The 16,296-nt window shown below is 48.1% G+C and overlaps 1 protein-coding gene, 1 long non-coding RNA gene and 6 other non-coding genes across 8 annotated transcripts; 5 read left to right on the forward strand and 3 right to left on the reverse strand.

The window, feature by feature from the left end:
* TRNAQ-CUG (transfer RNA glutamine (anticodon CUG)) lies at nt 1–72 on the reverse strand. Its single transcript has one exon. It is a non-coding gene; the product is annotated as a tRNA-Gln (tRNA).
* Nucleotides 73–1,979: 1,907 nt separating this feature from the next.
* LOC133242356 (uncharacterized) lies at nt 1,980–2,883 on the reverse strand. Its single transcript, XR_009734850.1, has 3 exons — nt 2,797–2,883; nt 2,110–2,571; nt 1,980–2,026 (listed from the first exon to the last, which is right to left on the reverse strand). It is a non-coding gene; the product is annotated as an uncharacterized LOC133242356 (long non-coding RNA).
* Nucleotides 2,884–3,486: 603 nt separating this feature from the next.
* LOC133242349 (uncharacterized) lies at nt 3,487–6,339 on the forward strand. Its single transcript, XM_061408469.1, has 3 exons — nt 3,487–4,537; nt 5,120–5,178; nt 5,809–6,339. The coding sequence occupies exons 1-3, from the start codon at nt 3,638–3,640 to the stop codon at nt 5,966–5,968; spliced, it is 1,119 nt and encodes a 372-aa protein (XP_061264453.1). The 5' UTR covers nt 3,487–3,637; the 3' UTR covers nt 5,969–6,339.
* Nucleotides 4,997–5,070, forward strand: TRNAN-GUU (transfer RNA asparagine (anticodon GUU)). The gene has a single exon. It is a non-coding gene; the product is annotated as a tRNA-Asn (tRNA).
* TRNAV-CAC (transfer RNA valine (anticodon CAC)) lies at nt 5,677–5,749 on the forward strand. Its single transcript has one exon. It is a non-coding gene; the product is annotated as a tRNA-Val (tRNA).
* TRNAE-UUC (transfer RNA glutamic acid (anticodon UUC)) lies at nt 6,268–6,339 on the forward strand. Its single transcript has one exon. It is a non-coding gene; the product is annotated as a tRNA-Glu (tRNA).
* A 695-nt stretch (nt 6,340–7,034) lies between these two features.
* On the reverse strand, nt 7,035–7,105 carry TRNAG-CCC (transfer RNA glycine (anticodon CCC)). The gene has a single exon. It is a non-coding gene; the product is annotated as a tRNA-Gly (tRNA).
* Nucleotides 7,106–14,550: 7,445 nt separating this feature from the next.
* On the forward strand, nt 14,551–14,622 carry TRNAH-GUG (transfer RNA histidin (anticodon GUG)). Its single transcript has one exon. It is a non-coding gene; the product is annotated as a tRNA-His (tRNA).
* The last annotated feature ends 1,674 nt before the right edge of the window (nt 14,623–16,296 follow it).

Here is a 16,296-nt window from a genome sequence, read left to right on the forward strand (position 1 = left end):
AGGTCCCACCGAGATTTGAACTCGGATCGCTGGATTCAGAGTCCAGAGTGCTCACCATTACACCATGGAACCCCCTCGGGAGCCACCTGGCCTCCATCGCCAGAGAACGGTATCCGCTTCTTTAGCCTCCATACGTCCCACCCAGAAGCTCAGGGCAGTTCTCCTAAGGCCCTGAGGAGACTCCAATACGGTTGACTCCCGTGGGTGCTCAACCCTCTTGCTTGCTCTCTGCTCCTCTCCTTTGATCCACTCAGCTCACTCTCACCTCAGAAAATGAGGTGAAATCCACCTTGGATTTTGTGCCAGGGAGGACCCCCTTAGCTCTCCATCACCAACCGCATAGTCTGCCTAGGTTAACCAGAGTTGTCCCATCCTGAGGTAAAATTTCTGCAAATAAGAGTGTTATTTTCCTTTTCTTTGCCTTCCCCCTTTTCCCATAGCCCAGAGAGGACAGACGGTTGTCAGGGCAGGAGGCGGGGTTTCCTGGGTCCCTTAGTTTTCTCACAGCGCTGATCACACTCCTGAGCGGCCACCACCTCTTACGTGTAACATATAAAGTGTGTCAGCGGTGGAGTGGGAATGGAGGCAGGAGAACTCTTCTTCTTCATATATTTCTGATTTGGAGAGGGGTAAGTTATTCTCACAACAAGTGTCTATTTGTTAGATTTACCATGTAAGTAAGAATAACTATTTACATAAAACAGTCAGACAAACCAGCTATACTCACCTAAAAGTGAAGTCAACGTCGCTCAGTCGTGTCCAACTCTTTGCGACCCCAAAGACTGTAGCCCGCCAGGCTCCACTGTCCAAGAGATTCTCCGGGCAAGAATACTGGAGTGGGTGGCCATTCCCTTCTCCAGGGGATCTTCCGAAATCAGAGATTTAACCCGGGTGTGTTGCATTGCAGGCAGATTCTTTACCTGCTGGCCCACCAGGAAAGCCCCATACTCACCTGGGGTGACTGAAGATCAACCGCATGTCGTGGAGGACACGAGACAGGGCTCTGACACTTAGGCAGTCACGGACTCTTTGGTCAGGTCGGTCAAGTCAGTTTCTCTCCCATTTCTTAACATATCAAACCCAGAAATTGCAGTTTTTAAAAAGGCGTACAAATATCAAGGTACCCAAGAGCACTGATTGCTGAATCATAGAGGATGCACATCCAAGTTGTCTTAAGTATAGACAGTATTTATGAACACAAAATACCACCAGACTAAATATTTACACGTAGAATAGATATAAATCCTATCATGGCTCAGAGTAATAATCTCTACTTCTTCATCGTACCCTAAAACCGTTTCTTCCCTAATCCCATACACAGAACAGAAAAAAAATAGCACCTGTTTTTAGCTGGCCAAAACACAGAGTCAGAAAGAAGCCCAGTGTTGCCTGGAGATGTATTTTGTCCCCAGAGACTGGACAGAGGTTGACTCAAGGAGGAAGGAGACAAAGGGGAGGCGGGAGGCTCTTGTTATGAGGAGGAAGTTCACAGCTCCAGGGTGAGAAGATGAAACTTCTTGGAAACTCAAGATGTTGAGTGGTAACGAACAGCACAAAGTGCTCCACCAGGAGAACTTGAAGAAGGGTCAAGGTTTATGGGTACCAGGACCCGAAACGGACTCTGACTGATATAGGAAGAAAAGAAATCCCTGGGTTTTCTCGTTACCACCACGTTGGCGCTGCTTAGAGCCCGGCGGCCCTTAGCTCCGCTGTCTGTGCGCGTGTCCTGGGGAATCATCGGGTTGGAAGGACTTTTAAAAATGTGGGAGGAAAGAGCCAAAAGCTGAAGATAGCCCGGTATCACCGGTCTTCTTAGCTCTACCATCGCCAGATTTTAGTTTGGAAGAATTTGAGGTTATTGAGGGCAACGGCGGGTGGCAGAAATCAGACTCGGTGGAAATCTAGGTTGGCTCCAGTTGAAACAGCTTGAACCGGGTCCCTGCGACTCACCTTCTGCACCAATTATGAGAGCGATGACGTCGATGTGAGTGGGTAGAAATGAGAAGACCCAGAGTTCCCATCTTTCCTGCCCTGCTCCTCTCCATCTGCACTCTGCCTTGACCTACCCCATGGGACCCCTCAAGGCATGCCAGGTACTTCCTCCAAGACCTATTTAGGGACAGGCCTTGGATATTCTGAAGCGCCTTTACATGGAGCACAAAGATGATGATGATGATGATGATGATGATGATGATGATGATGATGATGTGTCTTTTGCCAAATGGATGAGCAGCTTCCGGGGTCACAGCTGGATAGAGGAGGATGAGTGAGGACTCCGGGACCGCCGTGGATCACAAGATGCCAGTTACAGGAAAAGCTGCCTGCCCTGCCCACTTCCTGTGCTTCCCAGAATGATGTCGTCTGCCAGCCATCCTAGAAGGTATTCTTATGAGAACCAGGGATCTCGATGCCACACTCGTGTGCGGGATCCCAGAAAGTGCTCAGGGGATGGGTCATTCAAGGAGCCATTAATGGGATCAAAAGGAAGATCCCATTCCAAAATTCAGTCATTTTCAGACTCCTTTGAACAGCAACCGTGCTTTAGAACCAAACGTTCCGTCTCTTTGGGACCTGAGAGCAGAAAGGAGAGAAATGAGAGAGAATGCCGGTTTCTGGAAGTGAGGTCTTGCAAGAAAGTGGAGGGAAAAAGGAGCTCTAGGAAGGAAGAGCGTGGAGAAGCGTACCTGCCCCCCCCCCCGTCTGAAAAAATGCTCAAATAACCCTTGGCTTCCACACCACAACTACCGACGCTGCTGTGTTTTTTGAGCCCCAATTCACCAGACCCAGGAACGGTACCTGTAAGAGGGTCTGCAGATGCTGAGTGACTCAGGTGGGTGGTTGATTCAGCTGCTCCCCAAGACAGCTTGCATCATACCCCACCTGCTTTTCAGAGTATGATCTGTTCTGTTGGCCTTTTAGGGGAATAGAAAGAATAAAAGGTATTTTAATAGAATAAAATTATTCTTGAAAATGTAAGGAGAGATATTTAAAGAGCCACCCACACATCTTCACCAACCCTTCTTCCACTAAGTAAAAGTCATTGGTGTGACTCAATAAAAAGAAAAGAGAAAGAAATCCCTGGAAAGTATGTTGAGAGATCACAGAATGGCCAGGAAACCTGGAGAACCGGGCTCCCACAAGGGGCAAGGACAGAATCAGGTGAGGTTAGAACTGGGATGGGTGGAGATGTGTGTTCTTCCCATTTGCTCCAGCCTGCACGTCGGTCCCTGACCTGCAAGCAGAGAGCTGGCGATGAAGGGCGGCCGAGCTACAGCAGAGCAAACTGCAAGAGCAATCATGGGAAACTTTGTCTTGATTCTGTTTACAGAAAATCTAGAAGCAGCGAGCTAATTCAAGGTGAAATAAATAAGGGTAAGGGTTTGTCAAAAGATTCTGAGGATAATGACAATATTTATGATTTCTCTGCTTTTGACATTAGATCCAGTAGTTTCCAAACGCAGGCACACCTGACAACAACAGAATGAAGTAGAATGCTCTCATTGCTCCCATTTTACAGCAACAAGACGGGAAGCACAAAAAGTTTTCTTTAATTTGTCTAAGGCCACGTAAAGTGAAGTCGCTCAGCCCTGACTCTCTGGGACCCCATGGACCGGTAGCCCACCAGGCTCCTCCATCCATGGAATTTTCCAGGCAAGAATACTGGAGTGGGTTGCCATTTCCTTCTCCAGGAGATCTTCCCGACCTAGGGATCAAACCTGGGTCTCCCCCATTGCAGACGGATGCTCTACCGTCTGAACCAGCAGGGAAGCCCCTAAGGGCACATAAGGACAGAACTATTTTTACAACCCAGAATTTGTGCACCCGAGCACAGCTTAGTTGGGTCTTTCTTCTCAAAAGTGAGTGTGTCAAGATTTCTCTGCTGCAGAGATGGGAAGAAGACCAAGAAGAGGAGAGAAGGCAAGAGAGGGAGGAGGGAAGGGTAGAAGCACAAATTCTTTTATTCTCTCCTTCCTCCCCTCTCCTTTTGCCTCCTTCATTCTTGGGTCTGCCAGCCCTCTCCCTCCTTCCCCACTCTACGACCCGGACTGAAGCAATGTTCGCCTCTAGGGATCCTGGCCCAAGTCTCCTGGGAGGTCTCAATGCCCTCCTCCCAAACCCGCCTTCCCCGCTTGGTTTTCGCCCTTTCCCGCTCCCAGGTGGACCCCACAGAACGCAGCCTACCCAGCCGGGCGCTCCACCCGGCAGGCAGTGCTCCGGAGACCTTTCCGTTTGCCCGCCCAATGGGGTGCTGCGAAATCCAAAAACCGGGATAAAGGCTTTTAAAACAGGACTGTTCACTTCGAAAACTATTCCGTATTTCCATCCTCAGGGGTCTTCATGGGACGAAGGGCTAAAGACGACAATGTATTCATCCAAGTCCTGGAGCGTCCCAGCGAGTGCCAGACTCTGTCCTGGGCATGCTGACACAGGGCGACCATCCCCGCGACCAATGTGCTTAGTCGCTAAGTCCTGTCCGACTCTTTGCGCCCCCATGGACTTAGCCTGCCAGGTTTCTCGGCCCATGGGGATTCTCCAGGTAAGAATACTGGAGTGGGTTGCATGCCCTCCTCCAGGGGATCTTCCCAAACCAGGGATTGACCCCAGGTGTCCTGCATTGCAGGCGGATTCTTACCGTCTGAGCCCCCAGGGAAGCCCACTCTGGCGGAAACCGCCTGGTGGACGCAGGAAACCGAAGCACAACCTCGGCCCCGGAGGCCTTTGCCTGGGTGGGCAAACTCTCATTCGTTGGGTGTAGGCGCCGAAACGGGAAGAGCCATCAATGGGAGCCCACCGGGTGTTTAGCCGTCCTTGGATCTATTTCGGTTCAGACCCGGAAGCTTCGTGCCCTGGATGCCGGGTTCTCCGGGGCCGCTGGCATCTGCGGCGGGTAGGGGGCAGGAAAATGGCACCGTTTCTCTGGGGGACAGAACGCTCACCCTGGGAATGCGTTAAGTAGGTCTACTCCATAGAGAGTCCAAAAGAACCCCGTACTGTTGTCTCTGTGGCGCAATCGGTTAGCGCGTTCGGCTGTTAACCGAAAGGTTGGTGGTTCGAGCCCACCCAGGGACGGTGGGGGGTGACATTTTAGGCAACACCAAAGAGAACTCCCTTTTGCCAGGAGGCCACCGGAGAAGTGATGCGCCCAACGGACTTTCAGAGAAACACAACAGGAGTCAGGTGCAAAGGAACAGCGGGGAGGGTGCGTCCCGGGTGGATTGGAAGCGTCGGTCATTCCTGAGAGCCCAGAGCGCTGGTCGCCGGCGCCGAGAGAAGGACCACCGAGGCGCGGGTCCGCAGCCATGGAGGGGCGGCTTCCACACCGCTGGGTTTCGGGGTCACCTGGGCCTCGGGCGCACCCACCGTCCCCGCCTCCTGCGGCTTCCGGGAGCTGGGGAGTCGGCGGGGGCGACCCCTGAACTCAGGGCGCGCAGCTGAGGGTCTGAGGATTCTGCGTTGGGTGAGGGACCCCGAAGGCAACCTGTGGGGGCCCAGGGGTCCTCACTTCATGGGAGAGGAGGAACCCTAAAGCAGGGCCCTCCGGAGCCGCCGTCTCCGTGCCTGAGAGAGCTTGGGGCTTCAAGGTTCCTCTTTGAGAGTTAAGAGTTGGTGGTGTGCTTAGTGGTGGCGGGACCTCGGGATTTCATGGAGACAGTGTTCAGGAGCAGAGCTTGTCCCGTTTCCGTAGTGTAGTGGTTATCACGTTCGCCTCACACGCGAAAGGTCCCCGGTTCGAAACCGGGCGGGAACAGGGTTCCTCTTTATTTTTCCCCGCCCTGAGATGTGCCTTCTCACTGGCAAAACCAACAGGCGCGAAAGGCACGGGGTGAGGCAGGGGACGCAGCTGGAGGAAGACTTGGTGACCACCTGGAAGTCTCTTTATTCAGCGCTAGGAGAGGCCCCGGAGCCACATCAGAGATCTGGAGGCGGACGGATCCGCTCATCACCCGCCACTCATCACCGAGCCTGACGACAAAGAAAACCGAGGTTACAAGGAGAGCAAGACCTGGGCTCGGCAGCACGCAGCGCTACAGCTAGACCAGGAGGGACCCAGTCCGCTACTTTGTGTCCTTGCCCCAGAGCAAAAGCGACGCCCAGGAAAGGAGACGTGAAGGGCGATGAGCAGCGGGGGCAGGGCTGGGAGCCCTGCACAGCGGCACACAGCCCTGGGCCGCTGCGACATTGCCTTTCCCGCTTTCTGACTTTCTGAAGGGTCATCTTCCACTCACCTTTCACCTGGAGAAGCTAAATAAGGTATTTGTCTACAGCTCCCTGGTGGTCTAGTGGCTAGGATTCGGCGCTTTCACCGCCGCGGCCCGGGTTCGATTCCCGGTCAGGGAAAGCTTTCTTTCTTCCAGCGTCTGCACTCACACAAGTCTCTCTCTTGCTGCCCAGATCGGAACTGTATTTTGCTTAAAGGTCCAATGCAGAACATTTCTGCACAGAGTTTCTAAATGCCGCTGAGTCCGGGCCTCAGGGTCCTGGACCTCGGGCTGGCTGTTGGAGCTGAGATGCCGTGAACAGCCTGTGCTGGCCAGCTCTGGCCTCCACTCTTTGCTCCTGGCGTGGTAAACCCAGAGTCTTACTTAACAGAGTTTTCATTCAAGGAGAATGTGGGGCTTCAGTTCCAAAAATTCATTAAAATCCAATACCAAAAGCTTTTGTAAGATACCAAAAGTTTGCAAGAATACGAACATCGTATATTCTGTACCTAAGTGCCCGGTTAACATCACATTCTTTCTTTGGATAAGAGTTATGACATCTCTTGATAGTAACGTGCCGATATCTCGGGATTGTTCCTTTCCTTTGACGTCCCTCTGAAAGCTAACTTCTGTGGGACTTGTCTTCCAAGGCCGGGGAACAGCTGTACCGACCAGAAGAGGGCCCTCTTGGCCCTTCAGGAACCTGGAATCCGTTCTCTTTAGGATGTAGAGAAGGTATATGTGTGTTAGTCGCTCAGTCCTTTTGGCCATCCCTTGGACTGTAGCATTCCTCTGTCCTTGGGCCAGCGAAGCCCAAAACAAACATAACCACAATGCATTGGCCGGGAATCGAACCCGGGTCTCCCGCGTGGGAGGCGAGAATTCTACCACTGAACCACCAATGCCACCATAGAGAGGATGTGCAAGGATATCCTAGATGGAGTTTTAGTCAGGTCTTTCTCAAGTGCAGGCCACTCATGCCCTGTGCTTGTAGGACGGTCTAGGCTTTCATCCTCCGCCCTCAGCTGCACCGGCTGCCCTCTGCCCTCTGGCCTCCTGCGGGTTGCTTTGGCGGGCACTCAGGTGTGCTTTGGATCCGTCTGAATGGTGGAACCGCCTGCTGCTCGTGCTCACTGGCCCAGTCTTGTCCAAAACTCTTTGCGACCCCTTGTCCACCAGGCTCCTCTGTCCCTGGGATTGCCACGCCCCTTTGCTAGAAAACCCATCGAGGCAGTACAGCTGCCCCCTTGGCTCCTGCCTGGCTCCCTGTGCCCTGCAGGGAGCATAAAGTGTTCTGTCAGGACACAGAGGTGAAGAATCCTTCCCTGTGGTCGGAGGATGAGAGAACCAGATGGGAAATGCTGCAAAGGGAGGGGAATATTCTCAAAAGCTTCCCAGAACTGCTGTGTGGGTGCTGTCGGTTGGGTGGCTGCCCTATGACAATAGTGCTTAGCCTTGTGTTCTGGCCTTGACCCAGTCCCAGGTCCAGTCTGAATTCAAGCACAGAGGCACCCTGCTTTCCCACACATATGTCATTCTGCCTCTCTCCAAGGGGAGTTCTGAACCACCTCTTCTATCTCAGTGAATAGCAACCATGTGGGTCTTTTATTTATTTATTTTTCCCCCTTTGTTTTGCTGAAATGTAACTCAGGAATATAAAAAAGGTTTGGCTCTAGATAAATCAGTGCTCTCCATGCTACAAACAAGAATAAAATTCAAGTTGATAATAAGGATGAATCTCGAATACTTTTACACTCCTGAAAATTCTAATAATTGATGTATAATTCCATAGAAAATATTTGTCCTGTCATGCTCCCAGAGATGACTCCTGGTATGCACCACACTGCTTTAATAATTTTCATCTAAAAACTCCTTCATGGTGACTTTCACATATATTATTATTTATAAAGTTTAAAATTATGTATCCCAGTAAATTAAATATACCATATAATATCTTTTAAATCAGGATTAAGTCTTTTGAGTCTCGAAATCACAGTGACTTAATTATTCCCCTTTCAATTTGGGGTCAATGTTTTTAGCTATCATCTAATATGTGCCTCTAAGTAGCAGTTATCTGCCACAATTCAGCTCAATTTACGGTTTTAAGATCTATCATTAAGTTCTTTGACTGATATTAAATTGGTTGAATTAATGTATAATCTTTGCCTGGAGAATTTCTATTTAAGGTAGAAATAACAAAACACTGTTTAAATATAATGCTGCCCACATTTTTATAGATTACATATAGAGGGGCTATAGGTTAACAGCTTAAGGGAATGTGTGGGAACCTTTAGGAGATGTTCCTGAATGTAGCCATAACGTCACTTGAAGAAGAGTACAACACATGGACTCCCTAAGCTGAGAAGTAAGGACCTGTTGTTTACTGGAAGCACTCATTTATTTATTTTTTTTAATTTCTGATTCTTAGTTACCTGCCTCCTAGGTCTCAAGTCACCATTTTTCCATGTGCTATGTAATTCTTTTTTTACTCACTGCTGGGGTCCTTAGGCACTGGCAGGCAGATGAACCTGAGAACATGACAGGTTGTTCTCCTGCTGTGATTTTTATTTGTGTGTGTGAGAGAGAGAGAGAGAGAGAGAGAGAGAGAGAGAGAGTCTTATTTTTGATGCCTCCTGGTGTGAATGCACCAAGGAGTGGGACCTTGACTTTGCTCCTGATACAGCAGTTTTCCTGGAGAAGGGCCTGGTGCCTGATGAGCGCCTAGTAAGTGCTTGCTGACTGAAGGACTCCTAATGCACATTTGCGGAAAACTGATGAGGAGGACAGAAAGTGGGTAAGATCCACAGAGGCCTAGAGTATGAGGGACAGAAGGGCACAGACTCCAAAAGGGTGAGAGAGGGGCAGAGAGAAATGTCCTAGAACCCAGAGACATCCTCGACTGAGTACGGAAAATCCAAAGAGCTCTCGTTTCCTCCTGAGCTTCAACTGAGGAATCAGTGGAAGGTGAACCAATAACTCTAAGGATCCAGGTTTGCACATGATGTATTATCGGTGCAGGATTCTGTAGCTTGCAACAATTTGTCTCAAATGAGATAATTTTTCCGGATGTAGCCATGTACTGTCGAGATATCATACAGAGAGAGTCTCGGGCTTGCAAATGTACCCGTATATTGGAGGGAGACCCCACATTAGATTGTGCGCATCCAACCAAAGCAAAAATGCAAATCATAAAGGGAAGGGAAGAGGATAAATGTCTGGGACCAGTGGGCTTTTTGTTTTTTTTGTTTTTGTTTTTTTTGTTTTTGTTTTTTTAAACTCCTGTAATCCATAAGCTGCTCTGCAAGAGGCTCTCCAGGGTCATTCTGGCTGGTCTTGTCTGGACTCAATGACTTGGTCACCACTGAAAACAGTTACAATTATTAGAATACTTTCCAATCAGCTTGGAGGTTTAGCTGCTGAATATGTGCAATCTCTGGAAATGTACACGTTGTCTTTTCATTGTACCTCCCGCTAAGTTGAGTCGGTAGGGCACAAATTCCTTTGTTAGAGTAACAGACAGGTGTATTGACAATTTCTTGTGATGCCAAGACCATGAAGAAAAAGACTCTTTCCTTGAGTTGGAAAAATACATTGGAATATAAATTAGCACATCTATTTAGGGAAAACTAAGAACATAAAGAGATGCCTTCAGTTTCTAGCAAAGGTGCAGTGACAGAAATCAGATTAACCCTCCTTTCCAAATCTCACTCTCCCCCTTTGTCCCACTCCCAAAGGAACAAAAAGACAAAAAAACATGAAATACTAGCTTCTAAGACACTGGAAATCAGGTAGCAAAGGATAGCAAGCCCTGAGAGGTGACAAACAAACAAGATGAGTCTTGCCATGGGCCCAGCTTCCTGCTTTCAGTGAGTTCCCAGGCTGGGCACCAAGAGGAGGACTTGAGGTCAATCCACTGGACTCAAGAAGCTGAGTGTAGGTGGAGAACAGGGCAGCTAGAGTTCACAGGACAAAGATCCAATCATTTGCTTTGCAAATGATTCCTATTTGCAAAGCAGAAGTAGAGACACAGATGTAGAGAACAAAGGTATGGACAACAAGGGGGAAAGGGGAGTTGGAGGAATTGGGAAGTTAGGATTTACCTATATCCGCTATTGATGCTATGTATACAGTAAATAACAAATGGGAACCTACTCTATGGCATAGGGAAATACTGGATGCTCTGTGGTTACCTAAATGAGAAGAAAATCCAAAAAAGAGGGGATATATGTATATGTATAGCTGATTCACTTTGCTATTATCACAACATCGTAAATCAGCTATACTTCAATAAAAGTTAATAATAAAAGAAAGAAACATGAAGAAAGGTCCAGTGATGAGAGAGAGTGGGAGAGAGAGAGAATGCTGGGATATGAAAGGGTCTCCCTCAAGTACTCAGCAGAGTCATGATCGGGGTATCCTTATGAAGAAAGTGCCTGAGGCCAAGGAAAGAATGTTTTTAAAAGATCCTGCTGCAATGCCTGGTGCTCACACAGGACAAGCAATTGTATTCGATCCCCCCAGACAGAATGGACTCCTCCTAACTCCTGGGCCATTGGGAAGAACATTCAGAAAACTCTTGTTACAGTATTGGGAATAAGCAGCTCTAGACTGACCTACCTAAAAAAATCACGAAAGGAAGATCCAAAGGGATCAAACCATTTACAAGTCACTCAAATGTACCCCAGATAAAACTCAAGAAGATTTGTAGGAATACCAAAACAGCCAGTGCCCCAAATGGGAAACTCTGACAATGCTTGGCCTCCAATCAAAGGATGCCAGTCATGCAAAGAGGCAGGAAAATGACAGGTAAGGAGGAGACAAATGAATGAATGAATCAGTCAATGAAACTGAGCCAGAAGGGACACAATGTAAAAATCTGCAGAGAAGACTTGAACAGTTATCATGACGGTATACATGCGTCCAAAATGTTAATTAGAAACACAGAACATACAAAAATGGCAAAAACAAACAAACAAACAAACAAACAAACAAACTTTAGAGCTGAAAACTATAACATCCAATGCAATAAATTCACCAGATTGAAGAGCAGATTAGACATGGCAGAAAACAACATAAACAAGATTATGGAGCACAAAGCAATGAAAAGCTGTTCGCAGTATCCAAATGGAAACTCACTGTCAAAATAAAATGCTTTTAATGAACATAGTGTCATTGAAGAGTCATTGTTTTTCAGTTGCTAACCTGTGTTTGACTCTTTGTGACTCCACTGACTGCAGCACTACAGGCCTCCCTGTCCCTCAATATCTCTCAGAGTTTGCCCAAGTTCGTGTTCGTTGAATCGGTGATGCCATCCAACCATCTCATCCTCTGTTGCCCTTTTCTCCTTCTGCCTTCAAACTTTCCCAGCATCAGGGACTTCTCCAAGGAGTCTGCTCTTCTCATCAGGTGGCCAAAGTATTGGAGTTTCAGCATCATCCTTCCAATGAGTATTCAGGGTTGATTTCCTTTAGGATTGACTGGTTTGGTCTCCTCGGCATCCAAGGGACTTTCAAGAGTCTTCTCTAGCACCACAGTTCCAAAGCATCAGTTCTTCAACATTCTGCCTTCTTTATCGTCCGACTCTCACATTGGTACATGACGACAAGAAAGATCACAGCTTTGACTATATGGACCTTTGTGGGCAAGGTGATGTCTTTGCTTTTTAACACACTGTCCAGGTTTGTCATCGCTTTCCTTCCAAGAAGCCAGTGTCTTCGAATTTCATGGCTGCAGTCACCATCCGCAGTGGTTTTAGAGCCCAAGAACAGAAAATTTGTCACTGCTTCCACATTTCCCCCTTCTATTTGCCATGAAGTGATGGGGCTGGATGCCATGATCTTAGTTTTTTTTTAATATTGAGTTATAAGCTGGCTTTTTCACTCTCCTCTTTCACTCTCATCAAGAGGCTCTTTAGTTCCTCTTTGCTTTCAGCCACTAGGGTGGTGTCACCTGCATGCCTGAGGTTGCTGATATTTTCCCCAGCAATCTTGATTCCAGCTTGTAACTCATCCAGCCTGGCATTTCCCCTGATGTGTTCTGCATTCAAGTTAAATAAACAGGGAGACAGTAAACAGCCTAGTTGTACTCCGTTCTCAATTTTGAACCAGTCAGTTGATCCGTATAAGGTTCTAACTGTTGCTTCTTGACCCGCATACAGGCTTCTCAGGAGACAGGTAAGATGGTCTGGTATTCCCATCTCTTTTAGAGTGTTCCACAGTTTGTTATGATCCACACAGTCAAAGGCTTTAGTGTAGTGAAAGAAACAGAAGTAAATGTTTTTTCTGGAATTCCCTTGCTTTGTCTATGATCCAGCAAATGTTTGCAATTCGATCTCTGCTTCCTCTGCCTTTTCTAAACCCAGCTTGTACATCTGGAATTTCTTGATTCAAGTTGAATGCTGAAGCCTACCTAGCTTGAAGGATTTTGAGCATAACCTTACTAGCATGGGAAGTGAGCACAATTGTCCAGTACTTTGAACGTTCTTTAGCACTGCCCATTGAATGGTAGCACATCACTGAAAGACCTGATACATGGGTGACTGATGCTCCTGAAAATACCCAGGGACGAGAAACAGTTTTTGGAGGAACAATGTCAGATAATTTCAATCATAGTAAAGATTATAAACCCACCGATCCGAGGAGCCAAATGAACAAAATGAATGAGCACAACAGCACGGAAAACACACATCTAGTCGCATCGTAATTAAAGTGCTCAAAGCCATTGAAAAAGCATGTAGTCCCCGAGGGACCAGAGGAAAAAGACCGGATACATATAGAAACGAAAGTACACATGTCAGATTTTATCAGAAGCATAGAAGTGAGGGACTTCCCGGGTGGTCCAGTGGTTAAGACTTTGCCTTCTTGGTGTGAGTTGGATCCCTGGTTGGAGAGCTAAGACCCAACAGGCCTCATGGCAAAAACAAACAAACAAACACACACACACACACATGAAACACAAGCCATATTGTAACAAATTTAATAAAGACTAAAAAGAGAGAGAGGAGGAGAGAGATGCGTGGAAGTTATAATACAGTGGAGCAGCCTCTTCAAAGGACAGAAGCCAAAGAAGTCAAGGTGGAATTCTATCACTGCTGCTGCTGCTGCTGCTAAGTCGCTTCAGTAGTGTCCAACTCTGTGCGACCCCATAGACCGAAGCCCACCAGGCTCCCCCGTCCCTGGGATTCTCCAGGCAAGAACACTGGAGTGGGTTGCCATTTCCTCTACCCACCTTTAAAGTCCTTCAATATGAAGGTGAATAATGACCATTACAGACATACAAATGCTGAAAGACTTCATCAGCAGCAGACCCACTATACAAGGAATGCTAAAGGAATCCTCCAGGAAGAACACCACCAGATGGAAATCTGGATGTACGCACAGGGAGGAAGGAAAAGAGAAATGGTATCTGTATGGGGAAAATAAAAGATTTTAAATATAAATCCCTATAGAAGTATGTAACGGATTAAAACACAGAACAGTGGATTTGTTACATGCTCAGTAAAGGAGAAACGTAAAGAAATATGGTTACTGGTTTCACTGCTTCGGGAAATTCTGGACTCCCAGGGACCTGGCAAACCTCCTGTGCACCATGACGCCGGACAGGAGGGAAGCAGTAGAGGAGCCCTTTTGCCTTTCCCGGAAAGCTTGCGCAGCGTAGAAAGAACCACACAGTTTTTGAGTGTTTCAAGGAAGGCGTTCCTAAGGTGTGTTTAGAACAACCAACCTTTCCGTGAACAGCCCAACGCACTAATAGATGGCGCCACAGAGACACGCTCGAGTAAGGTCCTTCTCATCCCCATGGATGGGTAATTACCCGCTTCCACGACCGGTGGAGCCACACACATTTCCGAGGGCAGAAACGCGCCAGAGACGCCCCGGGCCGGAGCCGAGGGGGCCAGAGGGAGGTTGGACGCCGGGTGGGCTCCGTACTGCTTCTTTCGGTTCTTTGCTCCGCCTTCACCCGGCCGTCCGCACCGCTGGTGTTGCCCTCCCTCGGCTCGGCCGCGGTCGGTGGGGCGGGAGCCGGAACCAGCTAACCGGGAAGGTGGATCCAAAGGGACGACTGCGAAGAGCTGGAAAAGAAGCCGGCGAGGTGGGGACGAGGACAGCCAGACTTCCCAGAAGGAACGTGCCGCATCTGGGGAGATGAGAATTGGTGTTTGGTTTGATTTTGTTTCCTTCTGTCACAATATATCAGAATTGAGAGACAGAGCGGGGAAACCGATGAGCGAGCATGAAAGAGAGAAAACGAATAGCTGCAGTTCCCAAGAATAAAGCAGCGCAAGGATCGAAATCATTTTACGTCAAAGGACAGACATTAAAGACCGTTCTCATGGCGTGGTGTGTGGCACGCCGTGATCGTATAGTGGTTAGTACTCTGCGTTGTGGCCGCAGCAACCTCGGTTCGAATCCGAGTCACGGCATGGCCTCCGTGTTTCACGTGGCGTCTCACTTCTTTTTCGTCAACACGGTAATGGTCTGCACTGGGTTCTGCAACATGTGACCGCCCATTCTATCCGAGATAAAAATTATTAAGGTGTATTCACAGAACAAGATGCACAAATCATGAATGAACAGCTATTTGATGTGAAATAATCACCAAAATCAAGAGGTACACATTTTTTTATCAACCAGGTATGGAAGATACACTTTGATACATGGATGAAGCCCTTTGGCACGTTTCCCAGGTAACGCCTATCCGTCCCCTGCTACTTTAAACTATTGAGTTTGTCCTTTCCTCAGTTCACCTGAATGAATATAGACATTTTCCTATATAGGGATTATCAAGCAGAAATTCTGAAGTCGATTTCACCCTAGTAGGGAAATCACAGAGGTCAGAACGCCGTGAAGGCCACGGACAAGACGTTCCATTGGAGAAAGCACCTTCAAGATCACGGTATCTCTGCTGCCAGCTAACTATAAGCATGGACCCGTCGGGCCACCATCTTTCACTCAGGGTCGCCCTCCTCCCCTCCCCCACCCTTACCAAATCACTCCCTGCAAAGTAATTCTAGCAAAGATCTCCCAATCCTCCCGCCCCTCCCCATGGGCAGAGCAGGCACTCTCACCCACCGGACTCACCGCCTTTCATCAGCTCTTCCGGTACCACATACACGCACAGCCACTGTTGCTGCCTCATCTACCGCTACCTCTGCAGGCTTGGTCCACACCCCTGGCCCCCCGCCCACCAGCCCCGCTCCCTCGCTCACCTCTTGCCCTACAGTGGACATAACATTTGTCCTAACAGGTCTTCTAAGCGAGCTTCCAAGGGAAAAGGGAAACGGTGCCCACTGCCTGGTAGAGACCAAGGGGATTCCAAACAACAGCAGCTGGAGAGTCAGGGCATTTCCCTGGATCACCATCTTATTGATATTCTGACGTTGATTTTTACATGAACCATCTGCTTATGCTGCTGATATCAGTTTTCCCTTTATGGTAGTGAGATGAATTGGCCGTTCAAAGTACTCAGGGAAATGAATGTGAAATGAATAGGTTGAAAGAGAATATTTTAAAAACATGTTCTGCACTTGCTCAACTGAAAGTGGGTGGAGATGGTAAAAGCCCGGGAGGCTGGGCACGTCCACTATTGCCGGGCCAGTCACTGGAGCTAAACCTGTCGACACTGGGAATACCCTGAGCCTGGGCCCCTGTCTCTGAGAGACACTTAGGAAAATCCATCTTCACCTCAGCGACGGACCACAGCACCTGGTTCCCTTTTCCTGTGAAGCCTAAGCCAGGGATCACAAAGGTAATATTTTAATGACCAGAAGCTATAAGAAAATACTTTTGACATATTTACTCATTCGGGAAATAAACGTCACACTTACAAGGAGATATCATTACACAGCCTCCAGCATGACTGCTTTTTAAAAAATTCGTGCACTAAGTGCCGACAAATGTGGAGCACTTGCACCTGTAGCAGCCAGTTCAAAATCATTCTAGAAGACTGTTGGCAGTTTCTAATAAAGTTCATCTTGTACCTACTTCATGACCCAGCAATTGTAGTACTTCTATGAATGCACAATATAGAAGAAGTTGGTATGGGATATTCATCAAGAACACCAGTTAACACCAAAAAATCCCGACAAAATTACTCC

The sequence above is a fragment of the Bos javanicus genome, chromosome 3 (assembly GCF_032452875.1).
Source record: "Bos javanicus breed banteng chromosome 3, ARS-OSU_banteng_1.0, whole genome shotgun sequence".
In the NCBI taxonomy this organism is placed as follows: Eukaryota; Metazoa; Chordata; class Mammalia; order Artiodactyla; family Bovidae; genus Bos; species Bos javanicus.